The sequence below is a fragment of the Erpetoichthys calabaricus genome, chromosome 2, assembly GCF_900747795.2.
Source record: "Erpetoichthys calabaricus chromosome 2, fErpCal1.3, whole genome shotgun sequence".
Taxonomy (NCBI): domain Eukaryota; kingdom Metazoa; phylum Chordata; class Cladistia; order Polypteriformes; family Polypteridae; genus Erpetoichthys; species Erpetoichthys calabaricus.
In genome coordinates this window covers 202,418,335-202,445,633 of record NC_041395.2, presented here as the reverse complement: position 1 = coordinate 202,445,633, position 27,299 = coordinate 202,418,335, and the positions used below count along the sequence as shown (strand labels likewise).

At 37.8% G+C, this 27,299-nt stretch overlaps 1 protein-coding gene across 2 annotated transcripts in view; it reads right to left on the bottom strand.

Moving 5' to 3' along the window:
• lpp (LIM domain containing preferred translocation partner in lipoma) overlaps positions 1–27,299 on the bottom strand; it is a 538,541-nt gene that overhangs the window by 20,016 nt on the left and 491,226 nt on the right. For both annotated transcript variants that reach the window (XM_051922238.1, XM_051922237.1), the window contains one exon: positions 9,589–9,767. In XM_051922238.1, coding sequence (XP_051778198.1) covers positions 9,589–9,767 — 179 coding nt within the window. The remainder of the gene's footprint in view (positions 1–9,588; positions 9,768–27,299) is intronic.

Sequence of the window (27,299 nt, the reverse complement as noted above, 5' to 3'; positions counted from 1 at the left end):
GGAGGAGAGAAGGAGGCAGTCTGAAGAGACAGAGAGAGAAGGCATTGTGTGGGCCTGGACTGAGGGGTATTGGGGCTTGTGAGTAGTGCATTTGTATACCATGGAGACCCTGAATAAATGTGTGTGTGGTGATTTAAACGTGTCTGCCTGTCTGTGTCCGGGTCATATTCCACTATATATATATATATATATATATATATACACACACACACACACACACACAGTATATTATATATGTATAGACAAGAACTAAGCTGTCCACTGAAGACATAATGCACCTAAAATCACTTTGCCAAAAAACTCACTTTCATTTCAATGGCAAATACTACATTCAAAAAGAAGGCATGCCAATGGGATCGCCGTTATCAGGACTCCTAGCGGAACTGGTAATGCAGCGATTCAAAAATGCGACTCTATCCCAGTTCACACCCAAAATTTGGATACGCTACATAGACGACACATTCGTCATATTAAAAAATGGCCAGCTGAACGAGTTCTACAACCATATCAACACAACATTCCCTGCAATCCAATTCACCATGGAAAAAGAAATGAACCGTCACATCAGCTTCCTGGACATCTACATTGAAAGAAATAATGACGCCACCCTGACCACTAGTGTTTACTGTAAGGAATGCTATGCAGACAAGATATTACACTTTGCCAGCAACCGCCCAGTATCTCATAAACGGAGCTGTGTTAAAACTTTATTCAGAAGAGTCCACACCCATTGTAATACAAAGGAAACAAAAACGAACGAAAGATGCTATCTTTTCACTTCAAATGGATACTCAAAGACATTCATTAAACAATGCCTACACAGAAGATGCCAAAAAACTCAGCAAACAATTGACCCGAACCACACCCCCCATCCCACCTGGTACACATTCATTTCCTAGGAACATCCGAGTACTGGGGTGTTTTCTGAACAAAGATTATTAGTGAAGCAGTATTTAGTTGTATGAAATTAAATCAAATGTGAAAAAGTGGCTGTGCAAAAATTTGGGTCCCCTTGTAATTTTGCTGATGTGAATGCATGTAACTGCTCAAAACTGATTACGTGCAACACCAAATTGGTTGGATTAGCTTGTTAAGCCTTGAACTTCATAGACAGGTGTGTCCAATCTTGAGAAATGGTATTTAAGGTGGTCAATTGCAAGTTGTGCTTCCCTTTGACTCTCCTCTGAAAAGTGACAGCATGGAATCCTCAAAGCAACTCTCAAAAGATCTGAAAACAAAGATTGTTCAGTATCATGGCTTAGGGGAAGGCTACAAAAAGCTATCTCAGAGGTTTAAATGTGAATTTCCCATTGGGATTAATAAAGTATCTATCTATCTATCTATCTATCTATCTATCTATCTATCTATCTATCTATCTATCTATCTATCTATCTATCTATCTATCTATCTATCTATCTATCTATCTATCTATCTATCTATCTATCTATCTATCTATCTAAACTGTCAGTTTCAACTGTAAGGAATGTAATCAGGAAATGGAAGGCCACAGGCACAGTTGCTGTTAAACTCAGGTCTGGCAGGCCAAGAAAAATACAGGAGCGGCATATGTGCAGGATTGTGAGAATGGTTACAGACAAGCCACAGATCACCTCCAAAAATCTGCAAGAACATCTTGCTGCAGATGGTGTATCTGTACATCGTTCTACAATTCAGCGCAATTTGCACAAAGAACATCTGTATGGCAGGGTGATGAGAAAGAAGCCCTTTCTGCACACACGCCACAAACAGTCGCTTGTTGTATGCAAATGCTCATTTAGACAAGCCAGATTCATTTTGGAACAAAGTGCTTTGGACTGATGACACAAAAATTTAGTTATTTGGTCATAACAAAAAGCACTTTACATGGCGGAAGAACAACACCGCATTCCAAGAAAAACACCTGCTACCTACTGTCCAATTTGGTGGAGGTTCCATCATGCTGTGTGGCTAGTTCAGGGACTGGGGCCCTTGTTAAAGTCGAGGGTCAGATGAATTCAACCCAATATCAACAAATTCTTCAGGATAATGTTCAAGCATCAGTCACAAAGTTGAAGTTACGTAGGGGTTGGATATTCCAACAAGACACCCAAAACACAGTTTGAAATCTACAAAGGCATTCATGCACAAGGAGAAGTACAATGTTCTGGAATGGACGTCACAGTCTCCTGACTTGAATATCATCGAAAAAAATCTATAGGATGATTTGAAGTAGGCTGACCATGCTTGGCAGCCATCAAATTTAACTGAACTGGAGAGATTTTGTATGGAAGAATGATCAAAAATACCTCCATCCAGAATCCAGACACTCATCAAAGGCTATAGGAGGCGTCTACAGGCTGTTATATTTGCAAAAGGAGGCTCAACTAAGTATTAATGTAATATCTCTGTTGGTGTGCCCAAATTTATGGACAGGTCTAATTTTGTTATAATGCATATTGCATATTTTCTGTTAATCCAATAAACTTAATGTCACTGCTGAAATACTGTTTCCATAAGGCATGTCATATATTAAAAGGAAGTTGCTACTTTGAAAGCTCAGCCAATGATAAACAAAAATCCAAAGAATTTTTTTTTTCCCCAAACTTTTTCATATGATATATATATATATATATATATATATATATATATATATATATATATATATATATATATATATAGACACACACACACACACAGACATCTGCATTGAAAGAAATAATGACACCAACCTGACCACAAGTGTTTTCTGTAAGGAATGCTATGCAGACAAGATATTGTACTGCGCCAGCAACCACCCAGTATCTCATAAATGGAGCTGTGTTAAAACTCTATTCAGAAGAGTCCACACCCATTGTAATACGAAGGAGACAAAAACAAACAAAAGACGCTATCTCTTCCGTCTTTTCACTTCAAACGGATACTCAAAAACATTCATTAAACAATGCCTACATAGGAGACGCCAAAAAACTCAGCAAACAATTGACTTGAACCAGAACCCCCATCCCACCTGGTACTCACTTCCTTATCATTACATTGTGTCTGAAAGTGCAGCATGCATCCTGGCCATGTCAGGAATCAGAACAGCACACAAACCCGCAAACAATCTGCGCATGGTCCTCTTTAATGCTACAAACAAGAAATCAACAGCAGAAATATGAAACACAGTTTATAGCATTCCATACAGTTCTTGCCCAGCGGTATACATAGGACAAACATCAAAAAGAATCGCAACATGTATACATGAACATCGCAACGGTGTCAGAAGGAAGGACTCACGATCACTGATCTATACACATGCTAAATCAACAGGACATACATTTAACTGGGACAATATAGAAGAAAGATTTAAGGCCAGTACTAAAAGTGCCAGAGAGCTGGCTGAATCTTGGCTATCAAACGAGAACGCCATTAACAGACATTTGGACATAAACCCAGCATATGCAAACTTAAGAAGAACATGTTCATAATAAATAAAACTTTACAACCAATCCCCCCCCCCCCCCTAATTTTTGCTCTATATTGCCTTTGATTCTTGCAAGTCCAAGCATTATCCTCGGATGAAGGCCCCTGGCAGGGACTGAAAGCTCAGGAATAAAAACTACTTTATGATACGTGATTAATTTTCTCCCTTTGTGGATCTCCAGCACACATACATTTAACACTGTTTAAATTAAGTTGTTATACAAAGGTACTCTTACATGTTTGACATTACTTAGTTTTAGTATTTCAGCTTTTCTCATGGAAAAAGCTGCAATAAGGAGTTTCAATTAAGAAAAATAATACAAAATGGGGTTGACGTTTTCACTCACTCATTATTTCTGGGATTTGTGTAATAACAACTGATGTTGATAGCGAAGTTCATTAAATACTCAGTACATCACTTGGGTTGGTGCATTTAGTAAGCTTTTCACTCATATACATAACTTACTGATACAACATTATACTTTCATATACAATATACATTTTGTATATACTTATTATTGATAAGATACAATCCTTGTTTTTCCTCTTTATTTTACATTCTTGCATTTTGTTTTCATTAATATACTGTATCAGTCTATAAGAAAATATTTCTTGAGCTCTGCAATGAGTGACAATGAGAAAGTGATTCTGTAGCATTGGGGGATTGGGAGGATGATGTAAGTTTGGAGGACTGGGGTTGTTTGGTGAGGGTTGCATGAAGCACCTAGTTAAGACACTCTAACATTATCTTAAAGTTTTAAAAAAGCATGTTACCACACCCTAGCACTTGGCTGAAGACTTCTGAATTGCAGCTGTGTGTGACCTTCTAGATTTATCTGCGCACTCTTGAGAATCTGGAGAAGACAGCTGCAAGCACAATGAGAGCACCTCAGCTAACTACTGGGTTCATCTCAGTCGATTTTCAGTGAGGTTTTCCTGTAGAGCTTGACATGAACTATACACTGAATGATTATTTAATAGAAGCCAAGTGTAAAATAATCATTAATGATATGATTGTTTTCTGTTACTTTTGGTTATTTGGCCACTATTCACAGTAAGCAGAGTTACCATCCTATAGTCCAATTATAAGCACTGAACTACTCAGCTTCCTGCACACAGTTACTTGAAATGACTTCCCACATTCTTTCTTCCTCTGTATCATGATAGTAAACTCTATAAACAGTCATAAAGTCAAGACACAATAAACTCACAGATGAGGAGAAGCCAGCATTTCTTCAAATATCTGGCTCTGAAATAACCCCTGGAGTGGCAGACCACGCCATAAATAAATCTTAGATATTTTAGAGTCCAGTCCTCGTCTAATTTAAAATGTAAATAAAGTATGTCTCTTCATTGGAAAAAATATTTGATGACAATGACTTGTGCTAATATTGCACTTAACAATTTGAGCTTTGAAGGTTTTGAAAGGGGGCCTATAATAGGATTCATATTGTGAAAGAACATTTTAAATTTCAATGTTTGTTTTACAATGAAAACCAATCTACACCACTGATGGCCCCTCTCAGATATTTTGTCTTTTTACTGCCCAACATAGCATAACTGTAAATAAATGGACCTGTCTGCAAACAAGTGAGGCACAGAGTATGAGTGACTAATGAAGTTTAGACTGACAAAGAGCTCATTGAGTGTGAAAGGAATAATAGTGATAGCGGGCCTGTGTAAACGGTACCAGTGTACAAAATCACAGTCTTCATTGATCATTGGCAGGCCACATGCTTACCAGAGACACAGTTTCAGGATCTTCTAACAGTCTAACAAAGTTTTTTTTATTGACTTACAGTATATAATACATATTGCATGCTGTCAGGATGACATATTTCACGTTCCTTAATTTGTACATTGGGAACATGGTCAGCCTAGAGCCATGTCAAATAGGGACAAAAATAACATTGACAAGTCAACAGTGGCTAGTAGGAGCATATCACAACCAGAGCAGCCATTAAACTTTACAGTTGGTAACTGGATACAAATAACATCCTTATAGACCATGATAATTGATGACACTGATGAAACAACAAAATTCAGAGTAATGGTGCAAAATGATTTCTAATCTGAAAATCATCTTTCAGCCTTAAGAAGCTCATAGTTGGATCTTTTGCTTGTAAACTTGTGAATTAAATTCTGAATTTGGGAAAAAAGCAACAGTAAAAAATAAAAAAAAAAATAAAAGGAAAAACCAAGATACTGAATGAAGTTCTTAGTGCACTGTAAAAAAGAGAATTACATTAGGTTTACAGTGAACACAGAATTCTTAAGTTTTGGATTTCTATTTTGCACAGCAATATTTTTTGCTTACAAAATACAATTACTACGTAGTTTGGTAGGGCACTAAATTAATTTCTGACTAAAAGATACTCAGCTGTATACAAAATGGTATGTTATAAAAACAGGACCCTATATTAGAGACTTTATATTTATAGCATAACACCCGTTCATCTTCAGTGCCCTTGCTTTGCCTGACATGCTTGGTCTGGAGTTGGACAGTGCCTGTGAACAGTGTGGTCAGCCGATATCCCACTACCCCAAGCACAGCATCGCTTCAATATCGGGATAACTCAGATATATTAACTTTTATCCCCATCATGTCAAGCTCTACTGCAGAGATTTTAAATAGGTGGCTCATGCAGACATCTGGCCTGCAGGCACTTGATCTCATGCTCATTCCACACAAACTGATAATCAGAACACATACACCCATGTCAACATGTATTCCAATGTAAGTACATTTATGCAGATTGGCTAAGCCTATAAGCCACCAAAAACTTAACCAGAGAGGTTTAAGTTGTCGCCTGTTAATTCAATAAAACATCTGATCTTTGCAAACAGACAAACACAGCACATGTACGTCTTGCTTGCATAAAAGCCAAAGCAAGTGCTAAAAAGTTTAAATTTGATAACAACTGGAGACAAAATTTTTGCTTAATTTTACCAGACCATGCAAGTGAACTTGTTTGTTATGCTCTCAGACTGTAGCCATCTGTATGGTGGCTAACACAAAGTGAAACACACCATAGTTACCTCAGCAACAACTATTCTAAACACAACCACAAACAAAAAATTGCAGATTTGAATTTAACATATTATTTGGTTATCACCATCCATATAACTACTATATGTATAAACATGAGAATACAACTATGGCATCTCTGTATGCTTTGTTGATCTTTCACAGATGCCGATTTGTTAAAAACATGCATCAATGATATGGTGGTAAAAGTCAACATGATAAAACAAAGCAGAAATAGAGCTTTTGAGGAAAATGCCCTTAGCCAATGATAGTGCATTGAGGAGAACCTGTGCTCTTTGTTGTACATCTAAAAAAGCAGGTATTGTATCACTTATCATTGACTCATTCTGCGACAGGACAGAGACAGAACAGCTGTCTGTGTTTGTGAGATGTCTTTTAGGAGGAGGGCTTATTGGGAAGATCTGCTTGTTTCCACCCCAAACATAGATGTCTTGACTGCATTAATAATTTGTAATTAACTGACCCTATCATTTGAAAAAAAATGGCTTGGTCATGGACAAAAATTGTGTTTGTCGTCACTTGAGAAGCTCCATCAGCGGAGAATACAAGTGCTTGGTAAGCAGGCTAGCTGCTGTTAACCTAGTGCTAATGCCTCTTCACTACATCATTCATGAAAATGGAAGATACCATGGTGTGGTGAGCAATATAAAATAACTAATAATCAATGCTTTATGATGATTTGAGAGTCATTTTTTCCCAGAAGACATTAATTATATCTTAGGAATATGCTACAGCGTAATGCATAAAATCTTTCTAGGATAGAAACAGTGGGACCGTTTCCTTCTATAAACTAAAGTTTGCCCAAAAATTAAATGTTAGCGTTTTCAGTGAGCCTGTTTTAAATCAAACAGTTCGGTTGACATAAAAGATTACATTTTATCTTCATACACAATGATGCCACAGAGAGTAAACCTGTAGGCTGTAGAATGACCATTGTAAATGGAGGCTTAAAAGGCAGGTGATTAGCAAGAAATGAAGTCTAAAGATTAACTGGGCTTAAAGGAGAGTCAACTAGACAAAGAGAAGTAATGGATTTTCTACAAAATAAAAGCGAATGGTCAATATAAATATGGAAAAGTCTATCACAAATTACTAACTGGTCAGCTATGGTCTGTTAATAAGGGCATACAGACAATGTCTTAATGCAAGTTGATGTAATGTCAGTCAGGGTATTAAAGTTAGGATATAAAAGAATCTACAGCTCAGCAACTCATTGAAGCCTTTCCTATAGTCAGATGAGAGACATCCCTTGCCGTCCTTACCTAGGACTATACCTCCGACTCTTTTGATAATGGACATGTGACAATTATGCTGTCCAACAGGCTTCCTTATTTGTTTGTTTACAGCAGTAAATGTAGCATTTAAAAGCAAATTAAATATATTCGTTCATATATACCATAATTTTCTTGTCTTAATATCTCCATCAAGGTTACTGGGAGGGATATATTGTTTCCAGTATGACTGCAATTTCAAAAGAACACATTCCTAGGGGGCATATGCCATCCGTGTTGGATAGACATGGATACAAACATTATGCTTGTAAAAGTCAACTGCAAGAATTCCAGTCTGAAGGACTGCCTCTTCAGAACCTGTTGGAGGAAATGTCTGCAGAACATCAGAAACTCCTGCTATGTGACAATGTGTGCTAGTGCAGCGAGAACCAAGTGTTGAAGAGAGTGTGTGAACTACAAGATGGTTTACTTTTATTTTTTAGTTGGTTTGCAGAGCCAAAATGCCCAAACCTTTCTGTATTTTATGAACAAAAGCAAAGAGATGTCATGTGTGTATTTTCAGAGCCTTCAAGTCTCATCTATATCAGCTTAATTTACAATTGCAAGGCAAGAATCATACCATTTATGACAAATATGATTAAAAGTGGCCCATATTTGAATAAGATCTACAGGGAAGAAAGTTACACTTGCTCAGCTGTAATAATAATAATAATAATTCATTACATTTATATAGCGCTTTTCTCGGTACTCAAAGCGCTATCCACACAGGGAGGAACTGGGAAGTGAACCAACAATCTTCCACAGTCTCCTTACTGCAAAGCAGCAGCACTACCACTGCGAACCTGTGAGGACATTTACACCTGTGTAGCAACATTTAAAAACAAACTGTGAAAGGACTTGGTGCACACGTACTGTACATGGTCAGATTGATAAGAGAATTTCACAAAGAATTTTGAAAGCTTCAATCTCTAAAATGAAATCCTTCTGTTTCAACAACAACCATCCTCTATTTGCAGATGGCCAAAAAGGCTACTTTTTATTCCTGGACTGAGTATTTCTTCTACTGTAGATTCCAGAATTGTCAGAATATGCTTATAGAACAATGCAAGGATGCCAATGTGAGTAGATTCTAAATCAAAACGATTTCTGAACTGAGATGCACAAGAGCGACTTCCCTCCACACATAACTGAATCATTATCTTCTGTGAATGTTACCAGAAAGCCAGTGTGGAAAGGATTATCCACACCAAATTAGTGATGTCAAATCTTTAACATAGAACAATGGCTCATTTTTGGGTCTCATTTAATTCTCTCATTGAACAGGGAGAAAAGTAAAATTACTACAAATAGGCATATGTAAATAATTATACTTAATAAAGCAGCTGCCATGAAGACTACTGTACAGTGACTATGAAACAGTATGAGGCTGATGCCAAGGCCATTGGGTTTGCATTGCTGTTTCTACTCAGCACTCAGGAAAAAGTAATTGGGGACCCCTGCTCTGCAGTGAGATGCTGGAGTGCACTAGCACATATTGTAGGCTGGTTTGGCTTCTTCTGCACTCTGCTTTGTGTTGCTGATATTTTTCATCAGATCTTTCTTGTTAATACACAAAATCTAATGCTTGGCAAGAAGACGCAATCATATAAGTAAAAAAATGTGATATGTAATACTTTAACAGCAAAGAAATCATACATTACAACAGACCAAGTTTCCATGGTATACAAAAAGAATACTAAAATGTGATACATTATGGAAAAGAAGCTATGAAAAATACAAAAGTAAATTAAAATTGTGCATCCTTTTAAAGTATACTGAAACAATTGTCAATGTGGTTAGTGGTCTACTGACTCTGGAGCCTCGTACCTGTGGAAGTCCTCAATGCAGTGGATCTGGTTGTTGGCATCCACAGTGAAAGGAATGCCATCCAGACTGCGATGACACTCGACACAAGTGAAGCAGTGTGGGTGATAGGCCTTCCCTGTGGCACGGAGGATTCTCTCCATAATGGGCTTCATGCAGATGAAGCACTGCTCCAGAGTATTCTATGAATAAACGAAGATTCATTCAGAGGAACAGGAAAGATGTGATTATAAGGACATGACTACTATAAAAAGCCAAAAACAAAACAAGTTAAATTGCTACAGAAGACTTTCTAATGCTACAGTATATTAAAATATGTAGATATATTAAGAAAAAAAACAAGTTGTTCATAAGCAAATTAGAAGGACAACATTTTAACCAAAGAGAAACATCTACTTTATTCAGTTCAGCTTCATTTGTCATTAACTAATTGGTGAATGACAGAAAATGCTATTAAATCATATAATGAGGCATCACTGGAGAACTGGTATGACTAAACGTTTAAAGGGGTCACATGCACTATACATGCTGGTATGAGGATTTTCATACACAATAGTCTCTTGGCAGTGACGAAAGTGGTCAGTCATCCAAACAAAAGGGACAGGTAAAGACCGATGGCTATAGTCAGTCAACTTAACAAGTGAGCGCAACAAAATGGTGTGTCACACAGAACAAGTCTTTGTACCATGCTAGTGATCGGCCCAGATGAGAATGAGTGGGTGCAGTGAGTTAAGAAATGTAAATGCTGGAGACTGATGCTGATGGGAGGAACTCGATATGGTAAAGAGCTCAAGAGTGACATGTGGGTGTGTGTTGATGCTACACAATGAGCTCTTTAATGTAAAAACAGTACTGAATGAACAGCACAAAATATGGTTTCCAATCAGACATATTCACATGTGGTGGCAATGTATAAATCTATAAATGGGCTTTTTCAGCAGGACTTTATGCTACAAGACCATTTATGCCTGTTGCAGGAAAAATACTGAATTAACTGTGGTAACCACTTCATTAAAGTCACCAGATCTGATCTTAACAGAATATGTGTGGGGCACATGTGACAATAAGCATAGTGACATAACATTCAGCATGGAGTGGGACTGTTGAGGTCTTGTGGATGTCAATGATCTGGGAGTATTGGTACCCCTGGTAGGGTCAATCCATAGCATGATGTTCTAAGGCAGGAGTGTCAGAAACAGGTCTGGAGGGCTGCAGGTTTTTATTCTAGCCACTTCCTTCATTAGTACCTTATTATAATTGCTGACCGAACAGACATTTTTTCCTTTAATTTTACCTGAATGAATTTTTAAGGCTCAGGCCTCTTAATTCTGTTTTCTTTAAATTAGCAGTCAAACAATGAAATGCAAATCCAGGCAATACCTGTGCACCCGTGTCTCCATCATACAACAGTTATTTTAATTCAATATTTGAAAGAAAATTGAACTACTGAAAAATATTAATGTGCTCTGGTCACAAAACATGTGGATAATGCCCTGAAGGAAAAAAAAAAAGATAACACACAGTTTTGGAAATGTCTGCAGTAGAAGAATGGAAACACCAACAAGTCAAGAAATTAAACAACAGGTTTAAACAACAAAAATGGACTTCTTATTAAGAAATTGGTTGGAGTTTGATGCTCTGACCCTAAACTAGTCGCTTGGCATCTTATTTTTGCTTGGCTACTAAAAAAAAAAAAACACCAAAGGTGATCCTGGAGACACAATTAACAGGTTCGAGTTTTTAAAATCCAAGTCGATTAAAATTAAGCAAGTAAAGGTTTGTTCAATAGTCAGAAGTAACTAGTCACTAATGAAAAAAATACCTACACTGACAGCCCTTCAGGGTAGGAGTTTGATGCTCCTACTCAAAGTGGAAAGGTGCAAAAAGGATTAATCCAAAAATTAGACTCCAATCAAGGCTTGTGACAAAATATTTCAATTCTCACTCAGCATACAGACACTTTCCCTTCTCCTACAGCTGTCTGGTGGCCAGGTGACCCAAGTAACTTGGCCAGGCTCAGCCTGGGGGACTGTCAGAAGCCTCCAGCTGTGTACCATACCAGTGGGTCAGAGTGTCAGTTCAATGCAACATCAAATTGCAAGGAGATTCTTCGACTGTAGCTTGCATGGATGTTTCAACTACTCCGATAATTTGGTGTTTTTAGAGATTGTGAATTTTTTGCTCAAAATGGGACTGACTGGTGACTGTACTGACATGCTGAGGGGCATCAATGCTCATGTTGGAAATGATGAAGGTATGTGAAGGAACATGGAAGGAAAATAATGGTCTGCCTGATCTGCACCAGACTGGTGAATTGCTATTAGATTTCTCTACATATTATTGTATTATATCATATGTCATATCTACATATTATATACATATTTGTTATTGTCCATAACAAACATCATGTTTAAACAAATGGATGCTTATACCGTAAGTGTGCCTGGTACCAGAGGACCATAGGCAGTGGTCATTGTTTAGCTTTGTAGTGGTGTTATCTGTTCTGAACCTACGTACATGCAGCATAAGATTAGGTATAAACAGTGGTGCCAAGCTATGAACTTGAGAGGAGAAAGGAGCACTCTGAGGAAGTCTTAAACCTGGTGGAAACATACTCCTTGGAGGAGGTATTGCCGGAAGTATTGGCTGGGATTGGCTTCACTTATGTGACTAAAGTCACTAATTAAAGAGCTCAGTGGAGTTAAGGCTACCTCATGGGTGAACTACAGTGGTGTGAAAAACTATTTGCCCCCTTCCTGATTTCTTATTCTTTTGCATGTTTGTCACACAAAATGTTTCTGATCATCAAACACATTTAACCATTAGTCAAATATAACACAAGTAAACACAAAATGCAGTTTTTAAATGATGGTGTTTATTATTTAGGGAGAAAAAAAATCCAAACCTACATGGCCCTGTGTGAAAAAGTAATTGCCCGCTTGTTAAAAAATAACCTAACTGTGGTGTATCACACCTGAGTTCAATTTCCGTAGCCACCCCCAGGCCTGATTACTGCCACACCTGTTTCAATCAAGAAATCACTTAAATAGGAGCTGCCTGACACAGAGAAGTAGACCAAAAGCACCTCAAAAGCTACACATCATGCCAAGATCCAAAGAAATTCAGGAACAAATGAGAACAGAAGTAATTGAGATCTATCAGTCTGGTAAAGGTTATAAAGCCATTTCTAAAGCTTTGGGACTCCAGCGAACCACAGTGAGAGCCATTATCCACAAATGGCAAAAACATGGAACAGTGGTGAACCTTCCCAGGAGTGGCCGGCCGACCAAAATTACCCCAAGAGCGCAGAGACGACTCATCCGAGAGGTCACAAAAGACCCCAGGACAACGTCTAAAGAACTGCAGGCCTCACTTGCCTCAATTAAGGTCAGTGTTCACGACTCCACCATAAGAAAGAGACTGGGCAAAAACGGCCTGCATGGCAGATTTCCAAGACGCAAACCACTGTTAAGCAAAAAGAACATTAGGGCTCATCTCAATTTTGCTAAGAAACATCTCAATGATTGCCAAGACTTTTGGGAAAATACCTTCTGGACTGATGAGACAAAAGTTGAACTTTTTGGAAGGCAAATGTCCCGTTACATCTGGCATAAAAGGAACACAGCATTTCAGAAAAAGAACATCATACCAACAGTAAAATATGGTGGTGGTAGTGTGATGGTCTGGGGTTGTTTTGCTGCTTCAGGACCTGGAAGGCTTGCTGTGATAGATGGAACCATGAATTCTACTGTCTACCAAAAAATCCTGAAGGAGAATGTCCGGCCATCTGTTCGTCAACTCAAGCTGAAGCGATCTTGGGTGCTGCAACAGGACAATGACCCAAAACACACCAGCAAATCCACCTCTGAATGGCTGAAGAAAAACAAAATGAAGACTTTGGAGTGGCCTAGTCAAAGTCCTGACCTGAATCCAATTGAGATGCTATGGCATGACCTTAAAAAGGCGGTTCATGCTAGAAAACCCTCAAATAAAGCTGAATTACAACAATTTTGCAAAGATGAGTGGGCCAAAATTCCTCCAGAGCGCTGTAAAAGACTCATTGCAAGTTATCGCAAACGCTTGATTGCAGTTATTGCTGCTAAGGGTGGCCCAACCAGTTATTAGGTTCAGGGGGCAATTACTTTTTCACACAGGGCCATGTAGGTTTGGATTTTTTTTTCTCCCTAAATAATAAAAACCACCATTTACAAACTGCATTTTGTGTTTACTTCTGTTATATTTGACTAATGGTTAAATGTGTTTGATGATCAGAAACATTTTGTGTGACAAACATGCAAAAGAATAAGAAATCAGGAAGGGGGCAAATAGTTTTTCACACCACTGTAAATCTAGACAGAATTGCTCAAAGCAATGAATGTTGTGGGGTGTCTCGGTTATCATGCCTTTTCAAACTTCATGGAAAGTGGGGACAGTGCTTCAGCTTGTTGACTGGTAGGAAAGCCTATGTTGTGCTACTGGAAAGGAATTCAACTTCACGACGGAATCGCATGAATTCTGCCTTGGCCATGTATCAATTCTTTTAAATATACATACAAGGGCAAAGGTCATTAAACTTTACTGATGTTTCTACATCTACTTTGAGGACTTGGCAAAAACTTTCAACCACATTCCCAGTGCTATCTTGTGGAACGTGCTTCAAGACAATGGAGTGCCATGGACACTACTGCATATTCTTTGGTCTCTTTATTTGCAGAACCAGCGTTATGTTAAAATAGTTTTTGTTAAAAGGAGTTTGTTGTTTGCAGGTGAGAATTTACCAAGGGTACATCTCGTCTATTTTACTGCTTGAATTTTTAATGAATAAGGCACCAACAAATTGCTAAGGATTCACTAGTATCCAGTTTTGAACCTAAGTGTTACATTTCTGATGTTAAATGTCCCTTTTGGCTTCATTACAAGGTAACCTTCATTGAGTTGGAGCTATACCCAGCTATATGTAGTGCAGTTGGAACAAGTTCTCCAGGATCACCTTTAGTGTTTTTGTCAGCACATAAGGAGTAAGTTGCTGTCCTAAATGAAGGATTACAAGCATATGATGATCTTCTACACAAGTGAAAGTACAGGACACAGGAAATTTGCCCACAAATTGGAGGATAAGGTTCAAACTACTGATCATTCTATAATCTAATCGTCACTTTTGCTTGTGATCTCTAAATAGCACATAAAAGAATGAATTAAAGAGTATATGTGGCCGAAGTGAGGTTCTTACACAAGGGTGCTGAGAATATGCTCCTTGTCCGGGTGAAGTATAAGGCAAAATGGGGGGGGGGGGGGCTTTGGGGTGTTGGAGTAGAAAAAGGGCTTCTCGAGATCGATAGTAGTCAGTTGAGGTGGTTTAGACAAGTGGCGAGTGGATAGCATGCATGTCTCTTGTGGCTTTGTGAGTGAAATAGCTGCTCAGCATAGTGTGGCCTAGACTAAAAACTCAATGTCTTACCATCACCAGGACAAGAAAATTGAAAGTAAAGAGAGACACAGAAAACAGATTTCCAGAGTTTGGCAAGAGCCTGGGTGTCAGTTTAGATTGTTCAAAACATGGTGGCAATAATTAGTAAGATTGTTTATTGTTGGGAGGCAGAAAGATACTTCCATCCATCCATCCATTTTCCAACCCGCTGAATCTGAACACAGGGTCACGGGAGTCCTTCCTGTAATCTTTATGGTACTAAAATGTCAGTCAGTCAGTCAGTCATCATCCAATCCGCTATATCCTAACACAGGGTCACGGGGGTCTGCTGGAGCCAATCCCAGCCAGCACTGGGCACAAAGCAGGAACAAATCCCGGGCAGGGCGCCAGCCCACCACAGTACTAAAATATTCTGCTACAAAAATAACGAGTAAGTAACCAAAATATTCCAGGAGGTGTCAAGGAGAAACACGTACTCCAGCCCAAGTTTCTGCAGAACTATAATCAATGTGAATAAGGATTTAAGTGAAATTTTGTTGCCATGGAAACAACACTTTCCTCTGAGGAGAGGTTGTGACAGATTTAAAACAAAAATTATAAAAGAAGGGTTAAATTGTAAAAAATGTTGACAAACCAATGTTACTCTCATCCCTGGAGGGGTGGAGGATGGATCCCTCTTAACTTAATTGCTGGCCAAAATGCTGTGTATGTCCACTGAGTTTACTTGAATGCAAGATATTTGAAACAAATGTGGGAATAAGCCCAGTGGAAAACTGAGATTCAATACAGACCAAAATTACAGGGATGCAAGAGCAAAAGTAAATAATTACTGCAGTTGACAGTGGTAATCATTTTTGAGGAGATTTTTTACATTTGAGAAAAATGACAGCATTCATTTTCTATTTTTTTCCACATTGTCCTCATGCTGCTTCTTTCTCGCCTGCATAACAGACCTACATTCAGTTCTTGTCCTTAAATAACCGCACGCCAGGCAGGAATGCAGGAGAAAATAAATGAGTGCTTGAATAATGGCTCACTGCGAAGTTTCTACAGCAGCTGTGAGTGCTGGCGCCTGCTTAGAGCATATGCTACCAAGAACTGTTATGAAACACAACAAAATTCAGCTCATTACTTGCATAAATGGCCCAAAAGTCTCCACTCAATTTAAAAAGTAAAGGAACATGATCACTAAACTGTGGAGAAAAAGCAACTTTCAATCACTGGCAGTCCTTTGTCCTTTCCCTTCATTACTTTGAGGGTCTACGTTTTCAGGTTTGCTTCATGCTCTTTGTTGATAAAAACTGTTCTGGTGATCGTGGATGATTCAAAACATTCAATGAAAGGATACAACGTCAGCAATGTGTATCTAAAACCTCTTTTTTATCAGTAATGTTAGTCAAGATGATGTACAATTAGTTTCTTTAACCTATAAGTCAAGGACCATTTTGTTTTCCGGTGTCTAGAAGTGTAAACACAGGAGAAGCCATTTTTTTTTTTTTTTATGTATGAGGCTGGTTTTCTTTTTGTCACTATTGCTGCCTGCTTTGGACCTGCCTTTTTTTTTTCCTGCTCTTCACAATCCACTTAGTCATTTGTCCTTAGGTTGCACCTCTCTCTCGGTTAAACTGTTGAACAATATAAATAGAACCGATCTGAGTTCTTATTATTCTTTTACCTAAAAAAGATGGCTGTGGTGGCAGATTATTCTGCTGGATAAATGTAAAGCTGACGCTGTAAATTGGAGGTGTGATGATGAATGTTGTTAGTGCATATGCCTCAAAAGTTGGGTATGCGATGGATGAGAAAGAAGATTTCTGGAGTGAGTTGGATAAAGTGATGGACTGTGTACCCAAGGGACAGAAAGTGGTGAGTGGAATGAATTTCAGTGGACATGTTGGCGAAGGCAAGACAGGAGATGAGGATGTGATGGGTAGGTATGGTGTCAAGGAGAGGAATGAAGAAGTTCAGATGATAGTGGATTTTACAAAAAGGATGGGCATGGCTATGGTGAATACATACTTTAGGAAGAGGGAGGAACATGGGGTGACGTACAAAAGTGGAGGAAGATGCACACGGGTAGATTATATCCTATGCAGAAGAGTCAATCTGAAGGAGATTAAAGACTGCAAAATGGTGGCAGGGGAAAGTGTAGTTAAGCAGCATAGGATGGTGGTCTGTAGGATGACGTTGGAGATCAAGAGGAGGAGGAAAGAGAGGGCAGAGCTAAGGATCAAATGGTGGAAGTTGAAAAAGGAAGACTGCAAGGCTGAGTTTAGGGAGGAGGTAAGACAGGCACTGGGTGGCAATGAAGAGTTACCAGACAGCTGGGCAACTACAGCAGAAATAATAAGGATGACAGCAAGAAGGGTGGTTGGCATGGCATCTGGACAGAGGAAGGAGGAAAAGGAAACCTGGTGATGGAATAGGGAAGTACAGGAAAGTATACAGAGAAAGAGGATGGCAAAGAAGAAGTGGGATAGTCAGAGAGATGCAAAAAGTAGACAAGAGTACAAGGAGATAAGGAGTAAGGTAAAGAGAGAGGCGGTAAAGGCTAAAAAAAGGCGTATGATGAGTTGTATGAGAGGTTGGACACTAAGGAGGGAGTAAAGGACGATACTGATTGACTAAACAGAGGAACCAAGCTGGGAAAGATGTGCAGCAGGTTCGGATCATAAAGGATAAAGATGGAAACATACTCACAAGTGAGGAGGGTGTGTTGAGAAGATGGAAAGAGTACTTTGAGAGGCTGATGAATGAAGAGAATGAGAGAGAGAAAGTTGGATGATGTGGAGATAGTGAATCAGGAAATGCAATGGATTAGCAAGGAGGACATAAGGACAGCTATGAAGAGGATGAAGAATGGAAAGGCCGTCAGTCCAGACAGCATACCTGTGGAAACATGGATGTATTTAGGAGAGATGGCAGTGGAGTTTTTAACCAGACTGTTTAATGGAATCTTGGAATGTGAGGGGATGCCTGAGGAGTGGAGAAGAAGTGTACTGGTACTGATTTTTAAGAATAAGGGGGATGTGCAGAGCTGTAGTAACTACAGGGAGATAAAATTGATGAGCATGAAGTTATGGGAAAGAGTATTGGAAGCTAGGTTAAGAAGGGAGGTGATGATTAGTGAGCAGCAGTATGGAGAAGTTTAGAGAAGGCCAAGTTGTATTGTATATTTGTGGACCTGGAGAAAGCATATGACAGGGTGCCTTGAGAGGAGTTGTGGTATTGTATGAGGAAGTCGGGAGTGGCAGAGAAGTATGTAAGAGTTGTACAAGATATGTACAAGGGAAGTGTGACAGAGGTGAGGTCTGTGGTAGGAGTGACGGATGCATTCAACATGGAGGTGGGATTACATCAGGCATCGGCACTGAGCCCTTTCTTATTTGCAATGATGATGGACAGGTTAACAGATGAGATTAGACAGGAGTCCCTTTGGACTATGATGTTTGCTGATGACATTGTGATCTGTAGTGAGAGTAGGGAGCAGGTTGAAGAGACCCTGGAGAGGTGGAGATATGCTCTAGAGAGGAGAGGAACAAGACAGAATACATGTGTGTGAATGAGAGGAAGTTCAGTGGAATAATGAGGATGCAGGGAGAAGTTGGCGAAGGTGGATGAGTTTAAATACTTGGGATTAACAGTACTGAGTAATGGGAACTGTGGAAGAGAGAGTAATTTGTCACAAACGGTTATCAACAAGAGTGAAAGGGAAGATCTACAGGATGTTAGTGAGACCAGCTTTGTTATATGGGATGGAGACAGTGGCACTAACCAGAAAGCAGGAGACAGATCTGCAGGTGGCAGAGTTAAAGATGCTAAGATTTGAATTGGGTGTGACAATGATGGACACGATTAGAAATGAGTACATTAGAGGGTCGGCTCAGGTTGCACAGTTGGGAGACAAAGTCAGAGAGGCGAGATTGTGTTAGTTTGGATATGTGCAGAGGAGAGATGCTATGTATATTGGGAAAAGGATGTTAAAAATAGAGCTGCCAGGCAAAAGGAAAAGAGGAAGGCATAACAGGTGGTTTGTGAAGATGGGTATGATAGAGCAAGATGTAGAAGATAGGAATATATAGAAGAAGACGATCCACTGTGGCAACCTCTGACAGGAGCAGGCGAAAGAAGATTATGTTTTGTATTTATGATGCTTGCATTTCAGCTGTAATATATTGGTAATTAATTTGCAGTGCATGTTAGGGAATCCATTCCCGGGAATTAAACTGCTGGAATTCCCGGGTGAATGGGAACAACCAAGTTCGCATATATAGTGTGTAAAAGTGTAAAAATCGATCAAGAAATAACAGAGTTATAGTTGAAAATAATTAAGGTGGTGCCATTGCTGCAGCTTGCACTTCATCAGGCAACAGGTTTGAACAGCACTTGAAATTGCTGTGTGTCAGTCTGTTGCAGCCGCATTATCTGTGCCAAGAAACTTGCCATCACAGAATGATGACAAGAAACTGGATGCATCAGTAAAAGATGAAACGGCAGTGTTTCAGAGCAACAGCAAGAGCGGGCGTTGTTTAGAACAAGTGTATCAGTATCTGATGACTGTGCCGCCTACTTCAGTGGAGGCAGAGCGAGATTTCTCAGCGGCTGGTGTACTCTGCACGAAGGTGCGCTCTCGCTTGGACGACCGCACACTGGACACGTTGTGCTTTCTATGCTCTTATTACCGCAACTAACTAGATACATGTACTTATATGACAGCATGAACTGCTTGTAGATAAGGTTAGTCTTTTATTGATATCAACATATTGCAGTAGTTTTATTAAAAATAAGTGTCGGTCGTTCTAAAACCGTTCACATGTAAGATGCCCGTGAACTGTGTCATCTCTGAATTCTCGTGAATGGATAAACCCGTCCGGGAATGCATTCCCTAGTGCATGTGTACTGGGTTTAGGGGTGAAAAGTATAGCCAAAAATTTATATCACGGTATAATCAAAAATGATCATGATTATGGTATATATAACACAGTACAATCTATGCACATATACATTTCAAACTGAAACCAGTTTAGCTGCTTCTATTGGCCCAATTTCATAGGTTGACAGGGGGTAGTTCTACGGTGTTATTTCTTTTCATAACGGTCATTTCATTCAACTCAAGTAATAATAATACAATTTATTTATATTCATAAATAATTTCAGAATAAGCAACAGTGAAAAAGCAGATAAAAGAACAAATATACAACATTAGATACAAAAAATACAAAACACTAAATAAAGATAAATCCAGGAGAAACAAAGTTTTGAATTAGAAGAACAGGCAATAAAACAGAGTAAAATACAAAAATACAATTACTAAAGAAAACCCTCAACAAATAAAAGCGTTTGTGATAACAAAGGCACATCTTGAGCATATGCACAGATAGGTAAACTAAAAGAAGTGTTACAATGTCGGGATCAGTTAAATTCTTTGTCACCTGGTCTCAGTAATTTATATTCAAAATATCTTTATTGTGCAAAATAAAAGAAGAACTAAACAAGAAATAAACACATGCTACACACACAGTTAAAAAGTCGCAGAAAATGTGTAGTGTATAGACTATACAGTAATAAAGACTAAGAATAAATAAATAATAAGACAGACAATAAAAATCAAGTATTCAAAAAGCTACTCTTCCCAATATCTTCAGTTCCTCAATGAAGAAAACCAAGCAACCCTAACTATATTGCCTTTCAAAACATATTTACGAACATGAAGAAAAATAAAAACACAAACCAAAAATAATCTACAAAAATTTAGGTCAACAGTGACGGAATCACTAAAAAAACCTTCAGTAAGCCTTATAATCCAGCCTAATAAAGAAACCTTTCACACTTGCCATACTACCGACTTTAAAAATCCTCTTTCTATAGAAATTGATGCCAGATATTGTAATGAAATATCATTATTTGTATTAAGCAAAATATCTCTTCACTCCACTGTTTTCTAAGTTTGAGGATATACAGCATTTCAACAACATTTATCAAATGATGTGAAAAAAATTAAATTGTTAAATTAAATTGTTGCCTACTTACAGCTTTATTTATACTTAATGTTTTCTCCTACTTTTTTAAAAACTCAGTGGTGCCCCCCTTCTCTTGGTGCACTTAGCAAGTGCTCATTTTGCTTAAAGGTGAATCCAGGGCTGCTTCATCATTATAATCAGTATTTGAAGTGGAACAAACAATTACTCTGTTTTACTGGCTTCTTCAGCTACCGTTGGATGGAGTAATGGCCCTCTTCCAAGTTAAAAGACACAAAATCTTAAAAGAATTTTAGAAAGCAAAAAGGTTTTGGGGTGTTGTTTTTAAAGTCTGAAGATGTGATCATAAATAACTTTTGAGAGTTAATTTGGGGATAGTTGTATATTGGAAGAATTGCAGGCTGTGTCAGAAGGTAACACAATGCACTCTCCCCAGATTTCTACAGGTATACCATGCACCACTAACTGGTCTGTTAAGTAGAAGTAAAGTAAAGAAACAATAAAATGAAGTTAAGCCTTGCAAAATGTATATATAATATAATATAAAATCCATCTTTTTAACATTTTTTTCCTTCTTTAAGGGCATTCTGACCACTGCATTTCCTGCATCTCCATTACACCTTCACTTTAACAGTGACCTTCTCACAGTTGACAAATGAACAGTAAGTAGTGCCTGACCTTTAACTTGATTTACTGGAATTTTTATTCATATTACAGCCTTTTGGGATTTGTTATTCAAATATAATAATTTGCCTCCACATTGTTTCCTATCTTATTTAAAAAAACAGTATGATTGAAATGGTGGTTTCTGCAAATTTTTCATTTGTAACCAATGGTTCAGTTTGTCAAGCCACTTATACATTTAAGATTGGGTACAGGAAAAACCACTAGGAAATGAACAGAGATCTCTTGATACTTTCCAGCTTGTTTGCTTCCTTTCTAGAGAGGGACCCTGATAAGATATGGCCAAGAAAGACACCAGATGCACCTGGAGGACTACTCATCCTATGAAGTTCAGGAAACACAAGAAAATAACTGTCCATTTTGTTCAAATGATACACAGTGAGGATTAAATCAAGTGGAATAAAGTTACTTGAAGTTGGTTGAAGCAAGTCCTCACAAGAAGAGTTGAGGATGGACTCTTAACAGGGAAAGAGATTAGAAAGTCTTCATACTCTGTTACTTGTGTTATGGTGCTCTAACATTCATCAATTTATTTACTGTGGATTAATAAATGCTCCCGAGCATGTTTAAGGCTGGAAAATATGATGCATGATCTAAGCATCCCCTGGCGATCAAACCATAAAACTATGGCTATGGTAAATACATTTACTACTTTACATGCTGTCTTCTTCTTCTTTCAGCTGCTCCCGTTAGGGGTTGCCACAGCAGATCATGTTCTTCCATATCTTTCTGTCCTCTGTATCTTGTTCTGTTACACCCATCACCTGCATGTGCTCTCTCACCACATCCATAAACCTTCTCTTAGGCCTTCCTCTTTATCTCTTGCCTGGCAGCTCTATCCTTAGCATCCTTCTCCCAATATACTCAGTATCTCTCCTCTGCACATGTCCAAACCAGAGCAATCTCACCTCTCTGACTGTCTCCCAACCATCCAACTTGAGCTAACCCTCTAATGTACTCATTTCTAATCCTATCCCATCCATGTCACACTCAATGCAAATCTTAGCATCTTTAACTCTGCTACCTCCAGCTCTGTACTTATTAAAAAAAATCTTGTGTATTTTGGATAAACATTTATTTCTTACTGGTACAATATTACAATAAAAAAAAATCAAACCTTTGTATAGCAAATAAAACTATACACATTAGTATGTAGAGAAACAATGGTGGCTGACATATCATGACATTATTCTTAATTGTGACATGCCTGCTATATACATTTTTGTTCATTATAGTGATTTCCACATGCTATCCCCAGACTTTTACTTTCATAAAAAGTTATACCCTAAATATTTCTACTAGAGGTGTCTTGTGACGTTTTTTTTCAATGGCCAATGTTCTCTTCCTTTAATTTTTCATTAGGCAACTACACTTTTTGTTAATATCACTCCTTTTTATAGATTCACATATATCTGATAATCACAATAGTTGAAAACAATATTTCTTAATGGTCAGCCATGGTTACCTACTTTACATCTAATTCAGTTAAAAAGAATTCAGTACTTTAAGATCCTTCACAGTGAGTGTGCTTTCATCTGAAATGGCTTTAGTATCAATTTCATTGTTGTTATTTGTCCATTTTTTATTTAAAAAGGAAATGTTTTTAAGTGAAAAGTCAAAAATGATTAATTTTATATTTTATATATTTGGTTATATTTAGCAGTGAAATCACCCCTATACATTGGCAAGGTTTATATAAAGTTTACAGGGTGGATAGGGTGCCAAGCACATCACAGGTCCACACTGAGTCAGTTTACTATCAAAATTCAAATAATACGGATGAAATACACTATATAGAAAATTTAAAAACTATGGCACCAAATAATGTGAGGTGTGAAACATTCTCAAACAAATTTATAGCAACTTTTTAAAAAATCGTTAAAGAATCCCCCCCAGATCAGAGGGCAACAGGCTCCCTAGGACTAGTGGTAGATTCAGTGCTCAATGGAGCTCTGGATGTGTGAGAATCAGGGGTTTGGGGGTGGGGGTAAAGGCCCATCGTCCTACTACAGTGGCTCAGTTGCGGGCCTCTGAAACAAATAGGAATATGTAATAAAAAAATTAACTGAAGTCTTTCAAAGAAAGGGTGCTAAAGGGGCCCTTGAAAGCAGCTTGTTTTTTTTCATGCTAGATTTTCAGGAAAACTTCATTTTGTCTAGAAACACACAGAATATGTGCTCAACTGATACTTTTACCCTTGTTCATAAATAATGCAATATAGGATGAAGAAAAAGATGTAGTGTCTTTTTTTAAAACATTTTTTAAATCTTGTTAAACTTTAGACGGTTTTACATCCTTTAAGGAAGATATTAAACACCCAAATCAAATGTATTTTATTATTCTTTTATACGTCTTCTGAACCATACTAAACATTCTCAGTCGAGATTGGAGACATAATAATAGAGATGATCAAGTTGTTTTGGTGAAGGCATTACTATACACACAAGCAAGATAACAGACAACTTCAGCAATTGTGTTTGGACTTTTTCCAAGTGTTAAAAGACTATGAAAGCACGACATGCATAATTATAAGCTACATCTAATTACCAGTCCTGCTACTGACATTCAAACCATTATTATCTTGCTAATTAAAAATCATTTCGGATCATTATTTGATTACTTTTGATCTGCCCTTGCCTCACTAATAAACAGGGGTGCTAAGTACAATTGGAATAGTATATTTTCAAGGTTTATTGATTTTAACAACCTTAGACCTTTTCTTTAAGAACTTACACATTTTAAAGTGCAACTCATTTATGATAATGGCTGCAGGGAAGGAATGCATGTTAATAGAAAAGCAATGGAAGATACCAAAAATCATGTAAATTGAATGGCGTTATTTAGAATGCAGAGGAAGATTACCATTTTCCACAGATCCCTGGCATTTAAGAGTATAGGAAACCCTCGTAAGTGGCTAAATTGGTATGCTATATAAATGCTCCTTCTGATAATAGCCCCTTTTAATCACATTTTAAGGCATACAGAGAATCAGCGAATCTATTCTGAGGTTGCAGGAATAACGTTAGTCAAAATGAATACATGACAATAGAAATAGAAAAAAGGACATAGATATTTCTTAAATAATATATATTTATCCAACCTCTCTGGGTTCATGGCTTTATTTTGTTCGTATCTGTTGGATACTCAGGGAATTAATATCAAAATAGTGTATGTTGTCATTCTGTTTTTAATATATAATTGTGTGGAAATGCTTTTCTTTTTAATATTTCATTTTTCAAATAAAACAGTGTTCTCATTTTAGCCGGACCAAATAAATACAAACTGCTGAACTGATGTAACAATTCAGGTTGTACTCCGCCAAGGGGCAGATGACTTGTAACATTAGTATTTTATATAATAAAACCTATCATTTTTGATAGGCAACATATATACGGTATGTACATTGTTTATTTTCATTTTTCCTCTTAAATTTTTTAAAGATGCCTTCTTTGTTTAATTTCAAAACGTTTATTCCATTTACAGACAGATTTCTAATCAGTGAACTTGGTAGACTTTGAGATTCAAAAATAAAAGTTTTACATACTCTTGTTGGCCTTTAATTCTTTGAATTTTGCTCATGAGGAAAAATTGTAAATAACAATATCCACAGATTTGTGAAATACCCTTGTCATTAAATTCAGAGGAATTATTTTTTCATAATTGTGGATTAAACCCACACTTTTAGATGCGTTGCTTGTTCTGTTTTAAATAAAACAGTGAGGCCAATGAAAGTGGTAAGAATTACTTCCATAATGAACAAGAAAAAAACCGGCATGCATTGTTCTACAAACAATGGTGGGTGTCATTTAAATAATGAGCCATAGGAAGATCTGTGAATGATAAGACGACTGTTGATGGAAAAAGTGGCAGAAACAAAGCTTTCAGAAGTTACAGAAAAGGAACAACTGCCAAAATGAACAGAGTGCAGTAAAAGACTGCCACTAGAGAGGGGTGTTCTGTGAACCTGGTACAGTGAATTTCCTGTCACTAGTATCTTCTGGATGCCCATGTCTGTAGACTTTGTCCGAAATGCTAAATACAGTAAACGCTCCCTTCAGTGAATCTGCCACGCAGTGTAATTTTGGAATGTGTTTTGTTGTTTTTTTGCCCTGTGTATGTGCTGTTAATGACATGGTGAAGATAAACTTTGTTGCCCTAAATGGATAATTCAGTTTGCCATATGTGTTAAAATATTTTTGGTCCTACCATATCTGCAGTTGAAATCGGCATGCACTTAGGACCTTTGGCAGCAATGATTCATAATGATGTCAGAAACCTAGGTATCATCTTTTAGTCATCACTAAGTTTTGAAAAACAAATCTCTATGGTAGTAAAGTCCAGTTTTTACCAACTAAGGCAAATTTCTAAAATAAAATCATTTCTATCACAGAAGCACTAGGAAACAGTCATTCATGCATTTATTACATCTAGAGTAGATCATTGTAATTCATTATATGTGGGTCTGCCAAAATCTGCTCTGTTGCACCTTCAGCTGGTTCAGAATGCGGCAGCTAGATTTTTGATTGGGTCGAGAAAAAGATATCACATCTCACCCATTTTAGCCTCTCTCCACTGGCTATTGGTGAGGTGTCGCATTGATTTTAAAATCTTGTTGTTTGTTTTTAAAGCCTTGCATGGTCTCGCTCCAAAATATATCTGTGACCTCCTTCACCCCTATGTGCCATCAAGAGCACTGAGGTCATCTGGACAACTGCTCCTTGTAGTGCCAAGATCTTGGCTGAAGTTTAGGGGAGATGGAGCTTTTTCAGTTGTTGCTCCTAGGCTTTGGAAAGACTTGTCTCTGCACATCAGGTCTTCATCCTCGATCAAGGTTTTTAAAAGTAGGCTTAAGACCTACTTGTTTTCTTCTGTCTTTCATTGTGTATGATGGGATTGTGGTGGATGTTACAATTGGCTGCTTTATTAATCTGCTTTTGCATGTGATTGTTTGTATTGTGTTTATTTTAATGCTTTTTTGTACAGCACTTTGGCACAACCTCTGTTGTTTTAAATGTACTTTTATAAATAAATAATCTAATCTAATCTATTTAAAGGTCTTGTCAAAGTTCAGACCACTTTCTATCTGCTGAGGTAAACATAAAATATCTAAATGAAATGCAATTTTATTGGAGCACCAAGTGGGCTGCAGGAGTGGAATTAAACAAATGTACGTTAACTACAGAATTGGCCATAAGGCAAAAACCTGACCTAGATGGGGTGCCAGCACATTAAAGGGTTCACTTATATACACATTCACACTAAAACAGTGCCAGTTAAGGGTCATCAGATAACCAAACTGATGCATCTTTGAGGATGTGTGAGGAAAAGTTGAGTATAAGGAGTAAAACGGGGTGAACTTAACATGGGCAACCACTGGGCATGGAATTAATACCAAAATACTTTACTGCTGAGAAAAGCAACAGTGCTAACCATTGCACCATCATGGTACCACCAGTTTCAACATTTGAACTTAAAAATGAACTTAAAGAACTTGATTTGCTAATAATTAGTATAATTAACATTACTTTATTAGTTATTTGATTGCTTTATAGTGGGCACAGTCAGAATTCTACATTGAAAATCAAATCTGCTAATTACAAATGCACCTTCTATTTTATAGTTTA